This window comes from Sinohyriopsis cumingii, chromosome 7 (assembly GCF_028554795.1).
Source record: "Sinohyriopsis cumingii isolate HCF-2022 chromosome 7, ASM2855479v2, whole genome shotgun sequence".
NCBI lineage: Eukaryota > Metazoa > Mollusca > Bivalvia > Unionida > Unionidae > Sinohyriopsis > Sinohyriopsis cumingii.
The window spans coordinates 13,846,223-13,870,710 of NC_142967.1; the positions used below are offsets into that span (position 1 = coordinate 13,846,223).

General features: G+C 34.7%; 1 protein-coding gene across 1 annotated transcript; it reads right to left on the reverse strand.

Annotated features, from left to right (window-relative positions):
* Nucleotides 1-1,214: 1,214 nt before the first annotated feature.
* On the reverse strand, nucleotides 1,215-22,799 carry LOC149794758 (V-type proton ATPase subunit e 2-like). Its single transcript, XM_089964389.1, has 4 exons — nucleotides 22,611-22,799; nucleotides 7,907-7,954; nucleotides 6,505-6,625; nucleotides 1,215-2,495 (listed from the first exon to the last, which is right to left on the reverse strand). Exons 1-3 carry the CDS (start codon nucleotides 22,727-22,729, stop codon nucleotides 6,523-6,525), a joined length of 270 nt encoding a protein of 89 aa, XP_089820515.1. The 5' UTR covers nucleotides 22,730-22,799; the 3' UTR covers nucleotides 1,215-2,495; nucleotides 6,505-6,522.
* Nucleotides 22,800-24,488: the final 1,689 nt, after the last annotated feature.

Genomic DNA, 24,488 nt, shown 5'->3' on the forward strand with positions numbered 1-24,488 from the left:
ATCTGCACCTCAAATTGTAATGTAGCACCAGTGTGTTACTCCTGTAGTTTTATCATATCTGCACCCAACATTACAGTATAACATCAGTGTGTTACACCTGTAGTTTTATCCTATCTGCACCCAACATTACAGTGTAACATCAGTGTGTTACACCTGTAGTTTTATCCTATCTGCACCCAACATTACAGTGTAACATCAGTGTGCTACACCTGTAGTTTTATCCTATCTGCACCCAACATTACAGTGTAACATCAGTGTGTTACACCTGTAGTTTTATCCTATCTGTACCCAACATTACAGTGTAACATCAGTGTGTTACTCCTGTAGTTTTATCCTATCTGCACCCAACATTACAGTGTAACATCAGTGTGTTACTCCTGCAGTTTTATCCTATCCACATTGCAATGTAACATCCATGTGTTACTAGAGAAGTCAGATCAGAGTTAACCTCTCAGCGATATGGGTATTAATTAACCTGGGATAGATTTACAACTGGGTGGGTTATCACAAATGGAGTCCAATGCATGTTGCAATCCACTAATGGTCAGAAAGTGGAAGTACAGCTAACCATTGACTTACATGATATTTGTGTTTCCAAGAGTGGTAACTTGAAATCGCATAACTCCAAATTGTAGGTTTCACTGCCATTAAATTTTTTTGAAAAATAAATACTTCAATTAACTTTAATACCAATAATTTAATCCATTTATGAGTTTTCATTTTTTCTTTCAGACAAGTAATTTCATTAATTTTTTGTCTTCACTAAAAAAAAACTTACAATAAAAAATAAATGAAATTGTTAATGCAAAATTCGCTCAAGTAAATATTGTGTAATTTGGTGGATTCCTATACAAAAATTGCCTGAATTACAACAGGATATGTGACTACAGCATCGTGAGTGTAACAGGGTCCATCCTAATTTGTATATACTGATACTAATTTCACAGTGACCTATACAAGGATCTTCTGAATATCTGGAACTATTGTGACCCAAACTTTGTATGGATTGGCTGTATAAAGAGGTTTTATCATCATAGAACCAGTTTTAGAATTAACTTTTTAGATACAAAATATGTGACCACAAGGGGTTTATGAGAATGAAGATATATGTGGCCCTGCTCATTAACAGACAGACTAAAGATAGAAACTCACATAAAAAAAAATCCCTGTTATATTTCTGTTATTTCCAAGAAAGAAGTACCATTAAAAACAAAATGGTGGCAGAATTTATTTCATTACACTCATAGTTCTCACATCTGAAAAAAAAGATGGTTGAAATACCATAACTGAACAACACTAACAGTCAATCTGACTAAAATCAAGGTCTACTTTTGAGATCCGACATGTACCGATAAAGGTTAATGTACTGGTGACAAATGGAATTGCCAGGCTATTTACTTTTAGTAACCTATCAAGTTAAAGAGCAATGTTCAAAATGTTACAGCGTTATGTTGTGAATGACATTTTCACTTTCAAAATATATAACAGCTGTAATTTGATTGGTGAAGTGAAAGGTCAACAGAACATGACCTCACAGTGGTGTCTGTCAGATCTCCATTATGACATCGATCTCGATTTAATCAGATTGCATCACAGTCTATAATGGACCTATACATAATAAAGAATGATGAATAAGGATAACATGTAAACTGCTTACAAATCCCTATGTAAATAAGATACATTTTTATCGTTAGTTTCAATATATTTCATTGGTAAATATCACTTGAGTATCAAGCGTATCGTCTAAAAAGATTTGTGATTTTTTTTTTAAATTACAGCAACAAAATATATGAACGAAATTTTGCATTCATCATCCCAAAAAACTGCACTAATCACTTAAGAAATTTTAAACAGTTGTCATTTAGATTTGTTTTTGTTTTCTTAAGATTACAAGGAAAGATAACATAGGAAGAATGTTTGTTTAAACCAAATTTGTTTGTAAATATCTCACCAAAAAACATGAAAAAAGAACGATATGACAAATATCTCTTCAAGATAAAAAGAAATTTTGTTAAAGGACATAATGGATGTTCATTAAATTTATCAATCTGGTACACATGAAAAAATAAAACTGGTGCATTTTAAGAAAGAATTTCACATCATGCAAAAACTGACACTTTGCAAAAAAACAAAAATGTTATTTTGCACCTCTTGAAATAAAAACAACAGATTTAATTCATTTTATGCAAGTCTATATAAACTGAAGAACTTTTTATATCAAACATTCAAATATCAACATCTGACTATATGGAAAAATACAATGTCAATTTGAAGCAATCGTTTCAAAATATTTCATAACAAACACAAAAAATTTCTGTTCCTTTGTCTTCCTTCTTTTCATCATCTCTGAGTCACATTTCGGAGTAATATATAACTGTACAACACTTGTGAAATGAAATACTTGAAGCTGTTGTTTCTGCGTGGATCGATTGTGAAACGAAATACTTGAAGCTCTTGTTTCTGCATGGATCGATCTTGCATTACATATGATCCTTCTGAAAAAGAAACAGGAGTTATGATGAGAAAGAGAATATTTTATATTTAACATTCAACAGTTCTTGAATAATGCATCAAAGATCTGAACATAATGGGAAATTTGGACTTAATTTTAACTATGTCAACAAGACAAATTAACACAAAGAACACAGTATGAAGCCCCATAATCGTCCAACAGCCACCCCTGGTTCTATATGCATGTAGCCTTTTAGTTTCTATACTTATATATTTGCCATATATTTACCCCTTTCAAATGACAATTCATGTAACCTGCATTTCCTTGAAGTGATGGAGATGCAGTTGTTCATTGGTAGAGCATTAGAATAGTAATCCAAGGGTTGTGGGTTCAATACCAAAATCAACAAAAAATCCTTGCTGTGAGTGGCTACTAAAGAGAGGTTGCATGGAGCTACAGAAAAAAAAAAAGTAAGTATATATGTATGTGTGTGTGTGTGTATATATATATATATATATATATATATATATATATATATATATATATATATATGTGTGTGTGTGTGTGTTTATGTGTGTGTATAAATATATATATGTGTGTGTATGTATGTATGTGTGTGTGTGTGTGTGTGTGTATGTATGTATGTATGTGTATACAGGGCTCGAATTTAACACAAATTTCTTTGTAGCCAGAAGGACTAGTATATTGAGAAATTTACTAGTCCTGCCAAATCTTTACTAGTCCTGTTCACAAAACAATGTCACTCAGCTTTCATGTATGTTTACCGATTCAATTTTAAAGTTTGAACAACCCGCAACAAAACTGGATGTTTTCTGTGTGTTTGTTTTTGCAAATTGCGTACACCAGTTACACCACATAACGTTCCTTTCCTCGTCATAAGTCAGCCATTCCCTGTCTTTTGTCCATTTCTTCTGAAATTTTCCATTATGCTTTTCCCTATCATAAGAACTATTCCTCATCATTCTCATTCAACTTTTGCTTTTTTTTCCAGTGGCTGAACACATCAAATGCCACATTTTGCCTGTCTTATAAGAAGGGACTTGTGCCTTGTTTTGAAACACGAGATGTTATAGTATAGCTGACGCGAATTATTTAAAGCAAGAAAAGGAATGGCACAGTGTCCTTTATATAAGAAAGTCTGAGCAAGAAACACGTTTCAAAACACTGTCTTTGCCCCCTCCCACAATTAAATGGCTTCTCCCTAACAAAGACTTAACTTCAGCGGATGTTCTGCATGATCAAAGCAGTGGCTATTGTAAACACTGTTATAAAATATTAGCATCAGAAGATAGTGTTAGTTTCAGCTTGGAAAAGTTGTGTTCCCATCAAATGAAGCCATCTGACACTCGGCGTGTTGTATTTAACAGCTCCAATTACGGTATCATAAGTCGTAAGTTTGGTAATTGTTCCTAATTAATAGAACCTCAATGTATTGTTGAAATTAATAATAAGGCGGAAAATTTTCAAATCTTAGATGCCCATGCTCAGAGATTTTAATTCCCAACAAATGTACGGCATTCTGCTTGGATATCTCCACGTGTATTCAATTATTTATTTGTAAGGGAAAAATATAAAAACTATTCATGTCATCATAGAAAAAGTAGTTGTATGAAAAGGATGTGTCAATAACATAATCGTAATAAACTAATTCTTATAATTATTTCGATGGAAATGTAAAATATGTAGTTTCCTGTTTGTGACTGTTGGAGCGTTTGGGTAGCAAGCAACCCAAAAAAAGAACCTTAAACAAAAAAACATGCAAACTAATTTCTTTGAATAGTTTTTGCCATGTTCTTTTGTGTGGTATATCACTTTGTAGTTTGTTACTGTGGTTGAGTGAATAAAGTGTGATACCATGTATTTTTTTCATTTAATTCATTATCAGATTAATTAGGATCAATTTCCAAACTTCCGTTGTTAATGATGGGACCATAATTTGTGCTGTTAAGTGAAATGCACAAAATCGGATGGATTCTTATTATAGAAACGCACCTTTCCGAAGCAGAAATTGACTTCATCTTCTCAAGCTAACATTTTATGACAATGGCCACTGCTTTGATTCTACAGAACATCTGCTAAGTCAAGTCTTTATTAGGGAATGGCCTAAACAAACGCTGCCTATTGGTAACCGAAACTTACTAGCCCATCGGACTATTAACACTATGAAAGTTACTAGACCGACAGGAAATCTGCTAGCCTTGGGCTAGCCGACTACCGCTAATTTCGAACCCTGTTGTATATATATATATATGTGTGTGTGTGTGTGTGTGCGTGTATGTATGTATGAACCAAATGTAAAATAAAATAAAACTGCACATATATTTAAAAAGTTAAACCTTTTCAAATAAATAAATTATAAACAAAAGAAATAATTTTTTTCCTGCACACGTTCTGTCTGGATAAGTGGTTTCAGAAAATTCACTTGTCCCAAAATTTCAATCTCTTCTTTAGATTTGATGAGATGTAAATATATACACACAATGATCCTTAATGACCCAAATTTTTCACTTCAAACACATTACTACATGTGGACAGTTTGATCACCTGTAAAATTTATTAAAAAAATTAAAGACTCGTTACTGTCATTTTATCACTTTATAAAGGAAACTGACACTCATGTTGGTAAAGTGTATTTTACTAAATTGCATTGATCTGATAGAGTGAAATCAAAAGCTGATCCTTCTGTGGATATCTAGGTTGATTAAACACAATATAATAAGGTTGTTTGAAATATACTTATTATCAGAATTTTTTAAAAAGTGTTTTGATTGGCTGATAATTCAGTTTAATAAAAGTTGGTAAAGTTTGCCAGTCCAACGTTAAATATCAAAATTCAGGAAAGTGGGTTGTGGATCTTTATCAGTGCTCAGTAAAACATGCAAAACCCTTGGTACATATCAAAATTTGCTATAAAAACTGCAATTCTTCAAAACCTTCAAGATTTCCTCAAAAGTCATCATACACTTTCCTTTTCCAGTGCATGTGAAAATACTTGTTTTTGAAAACACATAACTACCCCTTCTGTGTGTATGTGTGTGTGCTGTATGGTACATACACACAGAAGGGGTAGTAATGTGTTTTCAAAATCAGAAGTATTTTCACATGCAGATAATAAATTGCAAGCTTAAGGGATGGTACAGTTCTTAAGATGTATGCACATATAAAGTCTGAAGACTGTGAAAACAAAGAGTGTCCAATAAAATGAAATAAACATAAAAGGTGTACAGAATCTCTGTGTAGCAAAAGAGTTGTTCACAGTGTGCTACTTCTGTGATGAAGTCAGAATGCATACCCTCACCAGGTTTGATGATTCTAGGTATAACAGTATGTATAAAGGGTGTGAAAAAAACCGTCATGATCTGAATGCAAAAACCAAACATAAGTCAGACAATGTGAAATGTAGGTCACAATTAACTTTTTTAGTGCATGGATGAGATGTGAATCATCATCTATCAATGATTATTTTAGTATTAACAGACCTTCAGGAATTAAGTTTAACACACAATATCAGAGTCACTGATCAGAGAGTAGTACTCATCATATGTCCAAGTTTCGTAATAGTATGCATATAAGCTGCAAATAAACAAATGTACTAGTACAATATGTACATAATTATTCCACTGAGCCCCTTCCTCAAGGGGTAGATTCAATAAAACCCACTCCAAACCGCAGCTTAGGACCTAAGAAGAAAGCATGGTTGAGATACAGGGAATTTACGCATATGCATCTGAAAATGTCTGTGTTAGAACAAAAGTGGTCAGATTCAAATTATCAAGTCAGTGAAAAATTCATGCATGTATAGATCCTGGATTTCTGCTGAACCCTAACCAGAGGCCTAGACAAGTCCATCATTGAGGCCTAGACAAGTCCATTACTGAGGACAGTATTTATGGGATTAACCTACTTAAAATCAATGTCATCAATGCACAATGAAGGATAAAGCAGACTTAATTTTAAGATTTTAATGTGGAAATTATTTTCTCACAAATTAAAATATTCAGTGTCAAACAAAGTAGCCTTAGATAATGTACCTATGCAGATACTGTTCTCTACGTTGACCTTCCCCATTCTATCTGTATGAATCGTATGAATTCAGATTTTAACTGAGGTCCCAGGAGAGGATTCAGTTGGAACAAAAAGCCACACAGCCAGCTGTGAATAAAAAGTTAAAATAACATACAATAATGAACTAAAATCACAAAAGTTTCAAATTTACCTAAACTGCAAACAGTAATTCACTTCCATAACAAATACCCTTAACTGCTTGATATAATATAGCAGTTCAGTTCGGAGAACTAAGTTATAAGAACAGAGCTAATTATCAGCATATCTGCTTATTTTAGACAAATAAATCAACAATAAATTCATAAAGAAATTGTTTCATGTGTTCAAATGATACACAAATAATTTAATTGTGAACACTTAGTCCAATGCTGTGAGAGTATTATTCCATTTTTTATGATGGCACATTCTATCAATATAAACTAGGTTATTAGGGCAAGTTCTACATGGTCTGTGTACATCTGATATGACTGCATGTATTGGATCAGTGTAACAACAATGAAAATGAGATAAACAATCCAATGCAACCTGAATTCAGTCTTGGTCTTTCAGCTATCTGACACGTTCTAAAAGACTCAGTCGGGTATTGTAAACTTGTACCTTTGCAGTGTTCACGAAAAAATATGTTCTGGACCTGTGTGTAAAATACCCAATTTATTGAAGTCTTTTCTTGAGCTCTGAGAAGAACAAAACAGACATTGATCTGCTGGCACATAGTAACACTACAGACCTGGGGCTATGCTTTCCGGGCTTGGCGTACATCACATATGCATGAGTAAATACCGTGGGTCTTTACTGTATTACAAAACATAACTGTCTATATTCAATTATAACTCAAGACAAACTGATCTGTCATCACATAATGAGCCTGCAGATCAGAATCTATGTTGTCTTTTCTACTGATTACTCCTAACACTGCACAGACCCAGATCTGCATTATGCAAGCAACATAGATCCCGATCTGCCACTGCATAATGTGCTTGCAGATCGGTTTGTACAGTTTGTGGTTGGATTTAACTTCAAACCGAGTATGTACACACTGATTACTCAGATGCTTACCAGTGCCAAAGAATAACAATGATGCAGTTTATAAATTTTTTTGTAAATTTTGTTTAATCAAAACAATGTGATTTTATAAAATTTGTTACCACAGAAAATTATATTTTTTTTATATAACAATGTAGCTGATGAACATATAAAACTTTACTCAGTTTTTAATCATGTCATCACCATTATACTTTAAATGCCCTAAACATGTTAAAGACCTAGCCAAAAAATGCCTAAATAATGACAACAAAATAAAGACAAATGGGGTGAAAATATACTAAAAAGAGGTAAAAACATACTGACAATAGGTAAAAATATACTTACAAGAGGTAACAGCAGACAGAGGTCATGATAAGCATAATCTGTACAATTCTGGAAGAAAAAACAAAAATTTCTGAAGAAAATATGTGACCAGAAGAAGGCTGATTTTCCCAACCACCCATTGCTATTACATAAGTAAAATGAACACAATGTTAACTGAAAAGACCATGACTATTAATGACTTGACTTGTATTATTATACACAGCAAAGTCAAATCTGAACTCATGTCATTGTCATTAATGACTTGACAGACGTGTAGCATCATGTCCCACCCAGTCATATTATCCTGACGTCAGGTCAACCAGTCCAAACATTAACCTCTTAATGCAGAGTGAGTACAAGCTAGGCAGCTACTAGATTTCCTGAAAAAAAATATGGGGTACAGAAAAGGGTGAATATATTCCTCAGATGGTTGATGACAAATGTGCCCATGGGTTTAATTATTTTGCCCTAATTAAAACTGAAGCTGTATACACGTGTTTAGTAGCAGGGTGGGGTGAATCCTACAACTCTTAGAAGTCCATTTCTGAAATCAACCTCTCCTACGAAAATGGCACCAAAAGTCGATCGTGATAAACCGAAGCCTCTAACATGCCACTTACCCCACTGCTTTATTGACCCCTTGATCTTAGGTGTCAAATTTTTATGTGTCTTCATTCATGACCCGAGACATCCATTGTTGGTTGTTGCACCCCCCCCCCCCCCCCCCGCTGTGTGCATTGACAGAGTCCTTTTGTAAAACAGCATGGGGTGGTGAAAAAAAAGTAGCGGTCATTTTATTGAGACCTATGAGATATTGTGACTGAGGATCATGTAAATTTATCGTAATAAATCCATAAGGAATCGCTTGCGCTTGTAAGAAGCTTGTTAACTTGATCATATCCATGTCCCCTGAACACAGTCTTGTGGATGTTGTTTTGGTTGAAAATCCAATTTGTATCAAGTACAAAAATAACCCAGAAAAACCTATTTAATATTTATCTTTTAGAATCATACAAAATAAATACATTATTTAAATGATAGAATTTTTTACCTTAAAACAATACTGTATCTTAATGCAAGTTCCTAATTTTGCATAAACTTTTTCCCTGCAAAGAGGAAACTTTCACAGCAAGGTAAATGTGTTCCAGTCATGTTAGAAAATGAAAAAATTCATCAGGTTCCATTGCTTTTTTTTAAAGTTTGGCACTGATTTCCTTAGAAGAAACAGTTCTTTGTTTTATTGAAGACCGCAGTCAATTTCTTTCATGAAAGGTGCATGCATTATTGAAGTCACTGCTAAAGGACAGCTTTGAAGAACCAAGCAAATGCCAGTTTCTTATTGCTGCAGCAGCATCAAATTATTGTATTGCATGACTGAGACTGATTTTTTTCCTCCATTTGCTTAGTACATTTTCATAACAGTTAGTGCTTCAAAGGTAGTCTGTTTTCTTTGAAATTTCAGCAAACTATTTTATCTGGGTACATTTAAAAAACAGGAATGGACCATTTAGTTGATTGTAGTTACTGTTCCTCCCTGCCTATTGAATAGACCAACAACTAAGTTTTTTTTTAAAAAATGGATTTTTTAAACAAAATGTACACTGGTGGTAGTGGAGTGATGCTGCCTTCTAAGCATGCATCAAAAATTTAACAAAGAGTCAACAGACGATACAGACAGCCATGTGTTCTGGTCTGATGAGACGGATTAGTACAGAAAATGTGAGTGTTCTGAAGGATTTAATTCGGAGTGAAAAGAAGAGGAATTTTTCTTACCATCCACATACAAATGTCAGTCTACGTAAATATATTAATTATTAGTGAGTGGTTGAAAATCCGATATAAGATAGATTACGAGATAATGCCTTGTCCAGTTGATCTCCACTACCAGAAATGTCAACGACAAAAACAAAAAAAAAAACGGATATCTCACAACATACAGTACTCATGCTTGATGCCAACATAAGTGGATTGTGATAAGAATGTACTGTAGATGGTTTGTCAAAACGGAGAAAGAAATTGTATGTGTAACAATAGATAAATTTCAGTGCATTTTATAAAGTCTGCAGCTTCCTTTCATGAGGCCTCTGAATTTCTCCACTCCAAACCATTATTTGTATATACAAGTTTAAACAGCCAACAATGTTGCTAATAAAAGAAATCGCCAGATGGTATATTTTGCCATCAATAAGGTAAATAAAATTGCAGTTTGCAACATTGGCAAAGCCCTACATGATCCCAGATTAAATTTCGTACACATTATTTTTTGTACTTTTAAGAAAAAACAAATATTTCTTTGTGTACAAGAAACGATCGTCTTGTATTATTCATGCATCTCTTTTTACATTTTTTAAAATACTTTTAAGTATTATTTTTTTCGTGTACCTGAAAAATACATGTATATAAAATTTCGGGAGCCATGCCACAACTGTGTTATATCTGAATTTGTGTTATAACAGAGCATAGGTCACACTGTAGCTTACTATTTTTTGCAAAACAATGAACTTTTACTAATTTTGTTTACAAGATCAGTTTAGTTTAATAGCTCTTGCCATTTAGTGGCATTATTACAATGAATTCTGTAAAACATAAACATGTCCCAGTTCACTGGCTGAGATTCTGACACAAAGAGTCCAATGTGATGTATTTCATTTCCATAGTCCGATGCATAAATACATCTTTTCAAAGCCATGTGCAGAATAGGCTGACATATCGCAAGTCATGAAAACACAAGGGTGGTATCATGTTTGTCCAAAATTAGTATTATTTTGACCAGAACATTCTGGATACAATTGCTGCTTTTCAATTGATAAGCATTGCATAATTTTATTTTCGGCATCGGTCGAATTTGGTACGTGTTTTGTGCCAGTATTGGTGACGGAAACCTTTGATGCGCAGAATAACCTGACAGTGGTGTATCTTGCTTGTCCTTCAGGGTGAGACTGAATTTTGTCAATCCAATGAATGGTCTTATTCCAAATATTAAGCTAGGCATCACACACTTTCTTACACTTTTCTACTGTCCCATCAAAACTATCAGTTCTAGCACTCTTCTGAATCTCATTATAATCTTTGTTAGTTTGCTTTTTAACCCCAAAATACTTATCCAAGTTGCAAATGACATTTTTAATGAGTCTTGATTTTGACTCATGCACTATTTATTCGGCTACAATCAGAAATGAACACAATAACAGAAGCTAAAGTTATGATTTACTCTTATAATAACCACATGTACGTCTCTGGGTTTTTATACCTCTCAATTCGGTCATTGTAAATATTTGCACATTTTCCCACCCAAGCTGCTAGTCAGTCTTTGAACTTGCCACCCAGCTATTATATCATGTTCTTTTGATGCACTCTTATAAATACAGCAGGCACAGCTGAATTATGTCATTGTAAATATCAGCACAGCTAAATGATCAAATTAATCAACACACCTTCCCACTCAGTTGGTGGTTGAAGTAGGATTGACAAGTCTTTACATATGCCACCCAGCTATTTGCATGCTTACGGAGGACTCCTGCATGTGTGATTTTCTGTGTCCCACGTACAAAAACTGCAGCCAGATATGTGTAATTAAGTGCTTCCGAGACCTCTGCACCACCTTCAGTTTGTAAAGGATGACTCGTTAGCAAAGCAAGGAGCTAGCTCCTCGATGCCGATTACACCCAAGACAGCTCTGCATCACATTTTCATGTGTGGCCGAGACTAACTAATATTAATTCTATCCACAGTAAATTGTCTTGGATTATTATTTGAATATTGCCACAACATTACTGTGTTAAAGAAAGCACAGTGATTATTTTGTCGTTTCAGTGCCATGATAAATTGAATATAAAGATAGTTATGCTCTTTTGTCCTATCGCTGATAACCAGCAAATTTTTTCCTTATAACATCATTGCCATTGGTAGCAATGGTTTCCTGAGTTTGATCCTTGTCCCATACAGAATCAAACTTTTTCATCTTGTGGGAATATTGTTATTCTTGGTGTCCATGCAAGAGCATTGTGATCAACTATCACTATTCGAGTTCCATTTCTTACATATTTAGCGGCGTACAAGATCTCTTTGGTTATTGTTCTGACCTTGATCAGAAATTTTAATCGTCTTTCCAGTTCTGTGATGTTGCTGATTGTGGCTCCATGTGGTCATACTCTGACCTCCCATGAGTTTATTTTTTACGTCAAAGATTGAAGAGACCCTTCTCTTGCAATGCATTCACAAAATGTTCTGCAGTCACTGGGTATGCTTTCTTGTAGTATGTTTTTTCAATTCCAGTTAACATTCCTGGTTTAGAACTTTTATCTAACACGGCGACACCCACGGGGCTAACACCAGTGCTGTTTCGTGCTTTACGAAAAGGGCCATGTTTATTGCAGACAATCCAGGTTATGTCACCATCATCAACCAATGCAACAATAAATTTTATTCTGAGAAAATATCTGTGTTCGCCCGATCTGCATACTTAATGATTGTCCTTGCTGGCTGGTCATTCATGGTAGCATTGCTGAAAATATTGTTGTGTTTTACTCTGAATGTTGGCCAGACATGCATTGCATTATCATCTCAAAACTCCTTGGATTCATGGACATGATCAATCAATCCCAGATTAACATCAACTAATATGTGCCAGGGTGGGTGCTTGGTTCCAGCACTTGGTTTTTGGGATTATTCTGTCTAGCTTGAGAGGGTTTGATAGCAGATAATCTTGTAAACTCCTCCATCATATAATTGAGGGAAATATATATTTAAATTAAACTTCATTTTGCAATATACAATGACTCAAGCAAAGAATAGTTGCAAATGGTTGATGACTGGATCCACAACTATGTGTAATAAGGCTTGTTTAACAGATATCTGTAGATACCACTGCACAGTGTGCAATGGGGAAGTGAAGGACCAAAACTGTGTTTGAAATGCAACAGGGGGTCAGGGGGAAAAGCAGTTGTGTGGAAATAGAAAAATACTGAGCATTCAAACAGTATTATGATAAAAAAAATTATAGCCGTGAAACTCTGATAAAAGAAGCTGGAGACTATCTCGCTAGATTTTCAATGATGCTAGTATCAACGATCCTAAGTAGCTGGTGGAGACCATGCCACATATTTTTTCTAGTAATACAATTATAATTTAGACAAAGATATACACTATACAGATGGAGCAAGGAAATAACGATGAATTTGTAATGCAAGTGTTCCAAGTGCATCCCATCATTAAGAATTATGATGCGTCGCATGCTGGTGTAATCAGAAACTGTTGACTAAAAAGTTTGGTCTGATCTGTTACTAATGCTGGTTATCTCATTTTCAAAACTCACGCATATTTAATTATGAGTTTTACAGTGATCTGATTGAATATGGTTTTGTGATAGATCACCTTGATTCAGATCCAAGGAAGAATTCTTTGAATAATCTTCAGGCTATTACACTGAGTTAGAATTCTGCAAGGGGAAATACTGGAAAAAAATAATCATCCAAGACTACTTAAATCTGTAAATCCACAGACAGGTGAAGAAATAATATTTCCATCGACATATGCAGCAGCCAAATATTTTGACATCTGTCATGCTTCAGTACGGCGTGTTGAAGAAGGCATAACTAACTCAGCATTTTCAACGAAATACAAACAAAAAATAATATTTCAGCATCTCACTCTGGAAAACACTCCCAGTATGAACTTGTTATATAGAGTGGGTGAAGAAGGGGGATAACTCCCTCAAGATTAAACAGTACCAATCCAACAGCCTCACTTGCATCTGTCCTTGACAGAGTCCTGGTGTAAAACACCAGGGAGGAAGTACTGATGATAATGGGGGTTTCCCATGAAATACTTTATTAGCATATACTCCCAGGAAATACTACCAAAATCACCTGGGCCTTGCTATCTCCTTTTGTGCTTGCACATTAATCACTTATTTTAAACAGAAATTTATTTTATAATGAATCACAAAAATATTAAAGAGATTATTTCTGCAATTAAAAAACTGCATGATGGTATCAAACTTTCTGATAACCTGATCCTGAAAAAAATCACAAATGATTTTCATACAAGAACACAAATCCAAAGGAAGATACACACTAGCAGCCAAATACTGGTTTATCAAATTACTACAGCAGGCAATGACAAAATCGCAAGAGTGTGTATTTGATGATACATAAAATCAGCAATTTGTTCCACTTGCACAAGCCATGGAGAAATTTAGATCAGAGTTGTCTCAAGAATTTGAAACAAAAAAGATTGTGGGTGCGAGTGTAAGACAGTTGAAAAATATTATGTATGATTGTAAACAGCCAGAACATGGAACGTTTCACTGTAAACAATCGTATTGTTAAAGTTGTGATACTAATCCCTGTGGAATGTAACCAGTAAATAAGACAGCACACGTTTCAATGATACTAGACTATGTCAAGGATTATATGGGGGGGGGGTATTGTAGTGGTCCCTAATTTTATCAGGGGGACAATTATAAAAAATATTTCTTTTTTAATGTGCTGAACATACAGGAAAAACACGGCAACGTCCTTGACAGAGTCAAGGGGGTCTATGGTGGACTAGCTCGAACTGCTTCACTATCTCACAAATAAACTTATTGTCAATTCCTCATTCCTCAAATCAAGAAGGTATCCGCATTGGTCAGTAAGTCTAAAATGTATCAGTGACAACAGCGGATTATGACTTCGTAAATAAACTGGATTATCAGGTACTGACACAATTAAATGTCCAGGGTGAACTTCATGGGTAAACGAACAAAGACTATATCCCTGTGTCTGTCTGGATTTTTAAGATCTACTTGATAGCTGCCCTCATACACCAGACTGATCGTGGATGTGATATTGACAACTCCTGGAGAGAAGTGCCTGTCCAAACCATCTGGATCATTGTTGTGTTTGAAAATGCTAGGTGGAGGTGATATTTTTCTCCATACCTTGATGATCTGGGGATAGTATTCATCAATGATATCATTGATGTTTTTCTTCAGCTCGTCGATGTTGAATGCTAGAAGATCAGCCTCAGTGATTTTGAAGTGCTCAAGAAATTTCTGCTCATAGTCGAGTGGTGCTTGATATGACTAATAATCTGCTGATTCAGGCTATCGTTTGGGTACACAGTCATGTACCCCGAGAACAACTGGCGAAGCTGATCAAGCGAGTTTTTGCACTCTGCATCAGAAAGATAGTCAAAACATGTCATTCTGGATATGCTAAAGCTGTCGATACCACCAGGACAGAGTACATCAAGAACTTCACTGGTGCTGCTGATAAAATTCTTCCCCCCCAAAAACTGTTGCTGGTATTAGCATGGATGTTTCAACATCCAATAAAATTCCATATGTTGCCCACTAGGGTCTTGTTCTCGGGAACTGTAATGTACACGCTATCAGCCATCAGGCAGTCAGATTTTTTTGGCTATGGTGGGCCAGCCCAGCACTTGATGTATCGATGACTGATATATATCAACGCTGTAGTCAGGCATTGATATTTCTAATGCAGCAGATAATGTTGGTTCATGTACAGTTATCACTAACTTGGATTCTTTTCGTGTGATAGATTTAATTCTGTATTGAAATTCATCATTAATCTGTTTGATTTGATAACTGCCCATGGGTATGCTCACAACATTACAATCCGGGACCTGTGCCCCCATTTCACTGGCTTTTGTTTTCTATGCAAATACAAGTGGATTATTTGCGTGCAACCCACCGAATGACTTTGCTCTGATATTTGGCCAGCAAAAATTAGTAGATCAGATAAAACATTGAGAAATCCCACTGAGAGATCTGCAAACCAGAATCCACATTCTGATCATGCCCCATGAATGTCATCAAACGATGATATGCATGTGCAATGTCGTTATTTTAAAAATCCAGCAGTACTTCTTCAGACAGTTCTTGATGGCCATTTATCCTCAAAGAAACCTCATTAACTCTAAATGGGTCAAACACCATATGATTTCGTATCTGAGAATTCTGCTGTCTGACATCTTGAAAAGCTATAAATACATGTCTTGGTGCTGAGACTCTCCGTTGTGATCTGATCTGCCACGCAACTGTATCAACAGTTGTGCTTGTAATTGAGTCTATGGTCCTCATCAATCTTGACAGAGTCGATTTGCTGCCTGGGTCCATAAAAGAGAGCAGTAGTTGTTCTTCAGCGAGTGATGGTGACATTGTTGGCATCTACAACGAAGGCTTTGTCACTGTCACTCTTCAGTTGCAGCTGGATTAACTCCTTCAGTGTGCCAGATAGCATGGCTGCTGTTGTCCTTTTTGAACAAGTACAACAAGTGTGTTTTGCCCTGAAGATAACTTTTCTAACATTTCTGCACAAACCAAAGATATGTGATAGTGGTATTGCACAGCTAAATCTCCCCATAGCATCAATTTGACTTTTACGTGCTGCAGATCCCAGATTATAATTCGCATTTACAAAGAATAAACTTTCAACATTGGCACTGTCAGCTGCAGCAGTAACTTTTTTTGGGGTGCCAAAAAATATAAGGTCTGCCATCTGTGCGATCAAATGTATCTTTTGCAAACATCACTGACAGACCATTGGACCGCAAATAATCACCGGAAAATCTAATGAGACCCAATACTGACGTGGCAACATCAATGTCATTATGACAAACCTCAATTTCCCAACCAAAAATAATATATCAAGCACTGTTTAATAATGCCATAATTCCATTATTAGCCAATCCACCTTGCGCATCATCATAGGGATTACCATCGGCTTCTACAAGTTCACCCTGAACTTTACTGAATGCCTCAGTGGGCAAGAAATATCTTAATGTGTTCTGGACTTGTAGTTCAATTCAACTACTCTGATTTGGTTCTCATGCTTCATAAGAATAGTACTGATAATCACACATAAACTCATCGAGTCCATGTCAGATGCAGTATCATCAGATACACATTTGAACATTTTATTTTTTGCTTAAAATGATGAAAAGCCAACTTCATTGGTGACGATGAGATAACCCAATACCTGCTAACAGATTTGCAGCTATATTCCAAGCTTCATCACCAACTAATTCCATCAAAAGTTCATTTGCAGCTTGATTTAATATTTTACTGACACCTGATGGCATCACTTCTGTACTGGGCAATTTTACAGGCTGTGGTTTTCGTCGTATTAATTGTGATAGTCTATCCTTGATTGCTAAGAATGCTTTACTAGCAACATCACCAACAGTACTAATACCCGTATCATGAGCAATGTCAATAGCTTTCATTCCTAGTTGCTTTGCAATCACTTTTGGGGCTACAGTTCTGAACAAACCCTGAACAACATCTCCACTGATTGCTTTACATGTTCGTAATCATGAATTAATCACCCTGACCATTATAGGTCCATGTTGAGCATTACCAATGTTCATATTATTTTCCTGTCACTGATCTAACTGCATACCTGGTCACTCCAGTAATCATCACTGTAGCAATCATCAGTTATTTTGTCAACAAGTGCCCAATAAATATTAATATCCATGACACCACCTGTGAATAGTTGCTGACAAATAAAAGCTCCCTCATCCACGATTTCTGGGTTATTAATGCTGGCTCATTTTCCTCTAATAGGAATTTCTAATCTATCAACATCAGCAAGGACATTATTGGGGCATGAGGTAATAAGGCCACTTTCTTGAGTAGCAATAGGTTGCTTTCACAGATGTCATGATTGTGTACGCAAATACCCACAATGCAATGTGTGTGTACACTGCGCTGCCATTTTGAGTCCCTGTCAAACCGTTGTCAACGCCAGTCATCATGTATATTCATGAAACAATTTTTATTTAATTGTCAATAAGGATATTTACTTCACATAAATTATACAGAAATTATATATGAAATTAAAAGCCCCTACAGCACAAAAGATAAAATAAAGCTGGAAATACCCTGGCTGATATCGAAAGATGGAATACTGAAATTGAACTGTAATTATGCATATTACTACCAAACAGAAATACAGGTATCACTGACAGACAATACTGTGATTGGTTTATTTTCTTAAATTATCTTGTATTAGGTCTCCAAGACTGTCAACTTGAATGAGCATTTAGGACAAAAATCTTCGGGATACAATATCAGTTAAGGATCATAATAACCTGTGTATTATGCCAGAACTTGGATGTATAAATACTTGTCATGAGAGCAAGTGATTGTGCCAAAGACAGCAGACAAACCAATTTTAATTAATACGATCAATTGTTGTATTTGTTGTGGACATCATGAATCAGTGTATCCCCCAGGGGTGTAAAATTGAGGGTACAAAAAACCCCTAGGTGTCAAATAAAAAATGTGGGGGTCAAAAATGTACTGACAAATTTTCATACGACTCGTACTTTTTCAGCTTGAAATAGGATATTGCAACTTGCACAACATACTCTCTCTCTCTCTTTGTCTAAACATACAAATACACCAACATGCACAATTAACAAACAAATGCATTGTCCATTCAAAGAATAATTTTATTAGTTCATTTTTCTTTTAAAGTCGTACTTTTAACAGTCTCCTCAACAATATTATAGCCCAACACATTACATATAAGCCAATACAAAAAGCCAAATAAATCTTTTTAACCAAATGGGAGTTAATTTACTGCCTTTCATCAAATGTGTACTATCATAGGTTTCATTGTACTTCGTCCTAGAACACATTTATCCAAATATCAAGGAGGATACTGATTCATCTTCCTTCTAATAAGTTACACTTAAACTTTAAGATCTTTCTTTTATTGCAGTAAAAGTTAAAAACCAACAAAATCTGCAATGACCTGCTTACTTTGTAATCCAAATAATGCATTTGTCTCTGCAAGTTTAGTGATTTCTATGTTGTGAAATAATGTCTTAGGTTATAAAGTGATCTCCAGATATCTTATGGCGAACGAGGGCCTATTTTTAAAAATTGTAAAATCCTGTCACGAAAGGATTATTCACTTTTGCAGTCACGCGATCAGAAGTCACACCGGTAATCATAATGAATATTCCAGTCAAGGGAATAATTTTCTCCATTTTTCATTAAAGTTAGATCCACAGTTACTCTTTTGTGTTCTGCTTCTTTCACTTTCTTTGCTAATGTTTTTAGTGCATGACATTTTAATCTGGCGATCACTTTCTAGTGCAACGAGGCTTGATGTTAAATCAGGGTTCATACTGAACTATGAATGATAAATTCAAAGACTTTTCCCAAACTTTCAAAGACCACAAACAGAGATTTCCAAGATCTATTTTTGCTAACATTGTGTATACAGGTTATATGAGAAAACAATGAATGCCAAAGACTACAATACTGTTTACTGATTAAAGTCAAACTATAATTAATTTCCTAAAATAGCATTATAATGATCTGGAAAATAGGTTAACATTTGTTATTTTTTCAGAAATATGTAACATACGTGTCAGATTTAATACAAAATAAATTGTTCTCTTAACAGACATCAGCACTGCTTTAAATGCATTATTATATTTGCTTTTTTTTCTGGTGCAACTTGTTCTGCAGATTTTTTATTTTGTTGGTGCTTATATCCTAGAAACGAAACAAAATTAATTATCATTGCAAGAATTTTAATGAATCTAAATGAAAACAAATAACTTCATGATGTATGAAAGTAATTTTTAATTCGGTTTTACATACTAGTAAGAAACGGTATTTAGACACAAATTACCATTTAAAAAATGGCTTCTGAAAAAGTGAAATAAAATATAGGGGTACAAACAAACGGGGATGTATAGTCAGACTATAGATACACAAGTCAATTTCGGCAATGTGATTTTTTTTAAAAATTTTTTTTTATACCACTGGGGAAAAAGGTCGACGGTTGGCAATGAGATACGGGGACATTCCGTCAACTGGAAACACATTTTTTCATTCTTTTTTTTATTTGCCTAATCAAATGACTTGACTTCCTACAGTTAAAGCTTCACAGCACACGTTAACGCCATTTTTTTTTTTAACTCGCAATTCAAGAACAACTCTTGCTTAACTCTACTATAGTATACGCATGCGCACTTTGAAACTGTTTATCCGTGAATTGAATTTATTACAATGGATGTTTCTATATTAAACCAAGGAACATTATTATGTAGAAAAAAAATTTTCGAAAACGATTTTTGTCCCTAAATGTGTTAAATAAACCGACGGTATAAGTAAATTTAAACGGGCCCTCTTTTGCCATATCTCCCAAATCATCAAACTAAACAATATCTTATTTTATACCCAAAAAGTAATGAGTTACCATTATTTTTCCCAAAACTACCAATAGCTTATACTTCTGCATCTTTGTTCCACTAAATGAACAGTATGTAGTTACTAATTTCCAATTACCTTTGGCATGACTTGTAAGGGCTCCTTCTCCCACTGAAGCCAAGTTGATCGTCTTTTTACACAATGTACAAAACGCCTTTCGTTTACATAATTTATCCTTTTGCAGCCATTCCTTGTATTTCTCTTGTTCAAGCCAGATATCGTTGAAAGAGCAAAGACCTGGCATTTTTAAACACTGAAGATGTAAATCGACTGAACAAATTTTGAATGCTTGAGCGTAATACTTTCGCGCACTTTCTACGTAGAGTGAATTAGTGTAATGAACATTTTGATTGGCCAAAGCTGATGGACTCGTCCAATCAAATTGAACGATTCGTCAAAAGAAAGAAGCCAGGAAAACCAGCTACATCCGAAGCTAACGACCTTAGGCAATTTTATTTCTGACTTCCTTTGATGAAGTGTGTAGCCGTCTTGCTTTGATGAAGAGTGCATGTGTTATTGAAGTCGCCGCTGAGACCAACTTTGGATGGCCAAACAAAGCCTCTTTTGTTATTGCGGCGGCAACGAAACTTAACGGGTCATCAAAAGAACATAACCACGATAACTAGATTACATGCGAATCTAACAACCTCGGATAATTTTATTTGTGATTCTGGAAAGAAATTACAAATTATTAGGTTTATTTCAAATTTCAAAGACTTTTAAAGACCTAAGGGTAATATGCTCGATTTTCCCAAACTTTCAAGGCCTTGAAAATGCTACCTCATTTTTCCCAAACTCTCAAAGACCTTCAAAGACCGTACGAACCCTGTAAATATCTAGAACAGCTTGCTGAGCTCGATGGAAATCGCGAGAAGCTCACAAGATTAGGGGAAGCTACTCCGTCATAACATTGCCTATGCTAGTCTGGTTCATTGTTTTATATGTTCCCTGCGTTGCACTTTGCTATACGAATAGAGGAGCACAAGGCAGGAAGCAAACAAAGCCGGGAACCAGTCAATGCCTATACACGAAGTATATACGATGCCATCCATCGTCCAATGCATTGGGTATTAAATAAATCATGATCATATTATGAAAATCCTTTGTGTCAAAAAAACGCATGGTAACAAAATGTGTGCGTCAATTTTCTCCAGCGTGTGTCTCTGACGCACAAATGTGCGTAAAGGGAAACACTGATGAATAGAGGGTGATAACGAATGAAAGTGAGCGAGAACTGTTCAAAGATGTTTCATGTTCAGTGTATTAAAATGAAGCATGTGCCTAATGGAACATGATTTTGCATCCAATGTCACAATTGATTATTCTTGAAATGTTTATTGAAATATGAAATTACATAGTAACAACTGACTTTTTAACTTGAACGATAAGGAAATAACTGATTTTAGCCCATGAAAATTAAAAAATTATTAAATGTCGTACTTCCTTTGCGAATCCATTTGTTTATGCATCTGTTTATTGATGGATCTAGTTATTTATGAAAGAATAACAAAGATGATTGAAATGTTAGTGCTTAATTTAAGAAAATTGGGGTAAAGTAAAAAATCTGGTCATGTGTGGTTGACATACAGATTGTGGTGCATTAAGATATCTTTACGCACAAAATGATATGTAATTATGTGGTTGGAACAATGTTTTTAGATGTCGGTTTGTGTTGCGGGGAACCAATATGGTGTAAATGGAAGTGCACACATTTTGTGACGTCACGTGAAAACAACAGATACCACTTCCAGTGAAACCTAAATCCTTCTCAGATTTCAGCAAACACTGCATCTGCTAAGTAACACGTTAGAGGCTTCAGTTTATTATTATTGACTTTTGATGCCATTTTCACAGCAAGGGTTGATTTCAGAAATGGACTTCTAACAGTTGTAGGTTTCGCCCCCCACCCCACCCCGCTGCTTGTTTTAATGGTATCAAGAGTTACAGTGTCTATTCATTTTCATGTAATTAAGTGGGACCATATTTGTTTGAAAACCGAAAGAAAAATAATTTTGGTAATTTCATACCCCAATTCCTTAATTATCCGCAAACAGGCCAAGTACCATCACCTTGTAAGCTTCATTATTATCTTTGTTATATTCATCCCCATTGAAAAAAAGCTTGTTTTTTTTGGTGTGTGTGTGTGGTGTGTGTGTGTGTGTGTGTGTTTCCAAATATAAAATACCGGTATTTTAGTTTTCATGCCATGTGTCTAACAAATTCTTAATCAGAACCACAGATTGTCGTTGTGAATTTGACTTTGTGAATACGCGCCACCTTATAACTGCAGGGCGCAGTTAACTGTGTAGATGTGCCTGCATACTTGTAAGTATGATATATATATGTTCTTTTATGTTTGCAGTGTTTTTACTTTATATGTATATTTTAATTTAGATGTACGGACTATCAAGTCTGAAAAAAAGAAATCTTTGTCACCAGATACGCTAATCGGGGAAAACTTTCCCAACAAAATCACCATCTTACCCTTTATTCTGTGATCCCCTCATGAAGAGTTGGACCAATATAGGTCCAAAAATGCCTACTGCACCCCAAAAACATGTTATAACTATTATAGTAATGCCTCCTCGAGTTCCTGGTTCCATAATTTTACTTTGTTACTTTTCAGGAAATGGAGAAAATTCATATGACAATTACTTCCGGTTAAATCCTAGTTAAAAAGAAGCCTGATGTTAGGCTTGTTTCTCATTTGAAATAAGTAAAAAGATGTTACAAACACTATTTGTTTGGGTATCAGTCTGATAACTTGCCGCTCGTCACATGATCAAATATGTCTGTCTTCGTTATTGGCTTCAACTTAGAATAGGCCATTTCTTGAAAACTTGTGCGCAACAACTTAGAATTCCAAATTGTTGCGCTCTTTCTCAAGAAATTGCATGATCGTTGGCTTCAACATGGAATAGACATTTCTCAAGAAATTGCGCGCAACAACTTGGAATTCCAAATTAATTGGTGTGTATATTTTTCCTTAAGAAAATAATAAAAATTACTCTTATCAAGGAATTGTATAAATCCCATTATGTATTAAATACATGTACTCGCGTTTCGTTTTCTTTTTTGTATGTACAACGAAACCCATGGGTGATTTATGTAGGTATGCGCAGAACTCGCCCCATGGAGAACTCTCCCTGGGAAAACTCGCCCTAACGTATCTGGAGAAGTCGCCCCAATTGGTTGGAGAAGTCACCCCAAAACTTTTCACCCAGATAACCTTTTCATAACAGAATTAAATAATCTTTTACGTGATTCATGTTTAGATTTTTATATATACACGATCACAAAAGAGATATTAACTGGTAATCATAAAAAGCAATATCATAGTAATATTTATAAGGACGAAATTAAGTCTTTATATAATCTAATGAATGATGACAGTATAGTGATTAGAAAGGATGATAAGTCAAACACTAGTATTATTATGAATCAAGATGATTATGTTAAAGAAGTTAAACGTCAATTAGAAATGAAATACAAAATTTCAACATGCATTAATGAGATCGCTAAAAATAATAATTCCGTATATGAGGAATCTGATACTTTCCCTCTTAACATACGTACACCTCAATTCTACATATTACCCCAAACTCATAAATCCTGACCATAATTTACCTTTAAATTTATTGATAGTGTTTTACAACCTTTAATAAAATCACTTGCTTCATACATTAAAGATAAAACTACTTTCATTAAAAAGCTTAAGTCTATTCCACAGCTATCTGAAAATTTCAACCATGGTATCATTAAATGTAACATCACTATATACCAACATTCCGCATGCAGATGGTATTGAAGCGTGTAAATATTTTTCTTGATAAGAATCCTAATAATAGCACACTATCTAGTGAAGATATTTGTAAAATAATAAAACTTATCTTGGAAAAAATTATTTTCAATTTAATAATACGAATTATATACAAATAATGGGTACGTCAATGGGTATTAATATGGCTCCTTCATACTCTTCCCTTTCATGGGTAAATTAGAAAAGGATTTTCTTCAAAATGAAAAGTTTAATTCATCTCTTTGGTTCAGATTTTTAGATGACATATTTATGATCTGGAAGCATTCAACTGAAGAACTGAAAAAATTTATTGATCGCCTAAATCATTTTCACCCGATGATTAAATTTACTTATACGGTATCTAGTACGCATGTTTCATTTTTAGATGTAAATGTAATAAAAATAAATATTTATAACACTATCTCTACAAATAGTCATATCAAAGAAACTAATATCCACCAATATGTACGCGTGATCATGGTGTTTTTATATATAATAAAATAACGTAATCTTGTTTATTTTGCATCGATAATTTAGGAGTGAAATATTATCTAAACTTATCG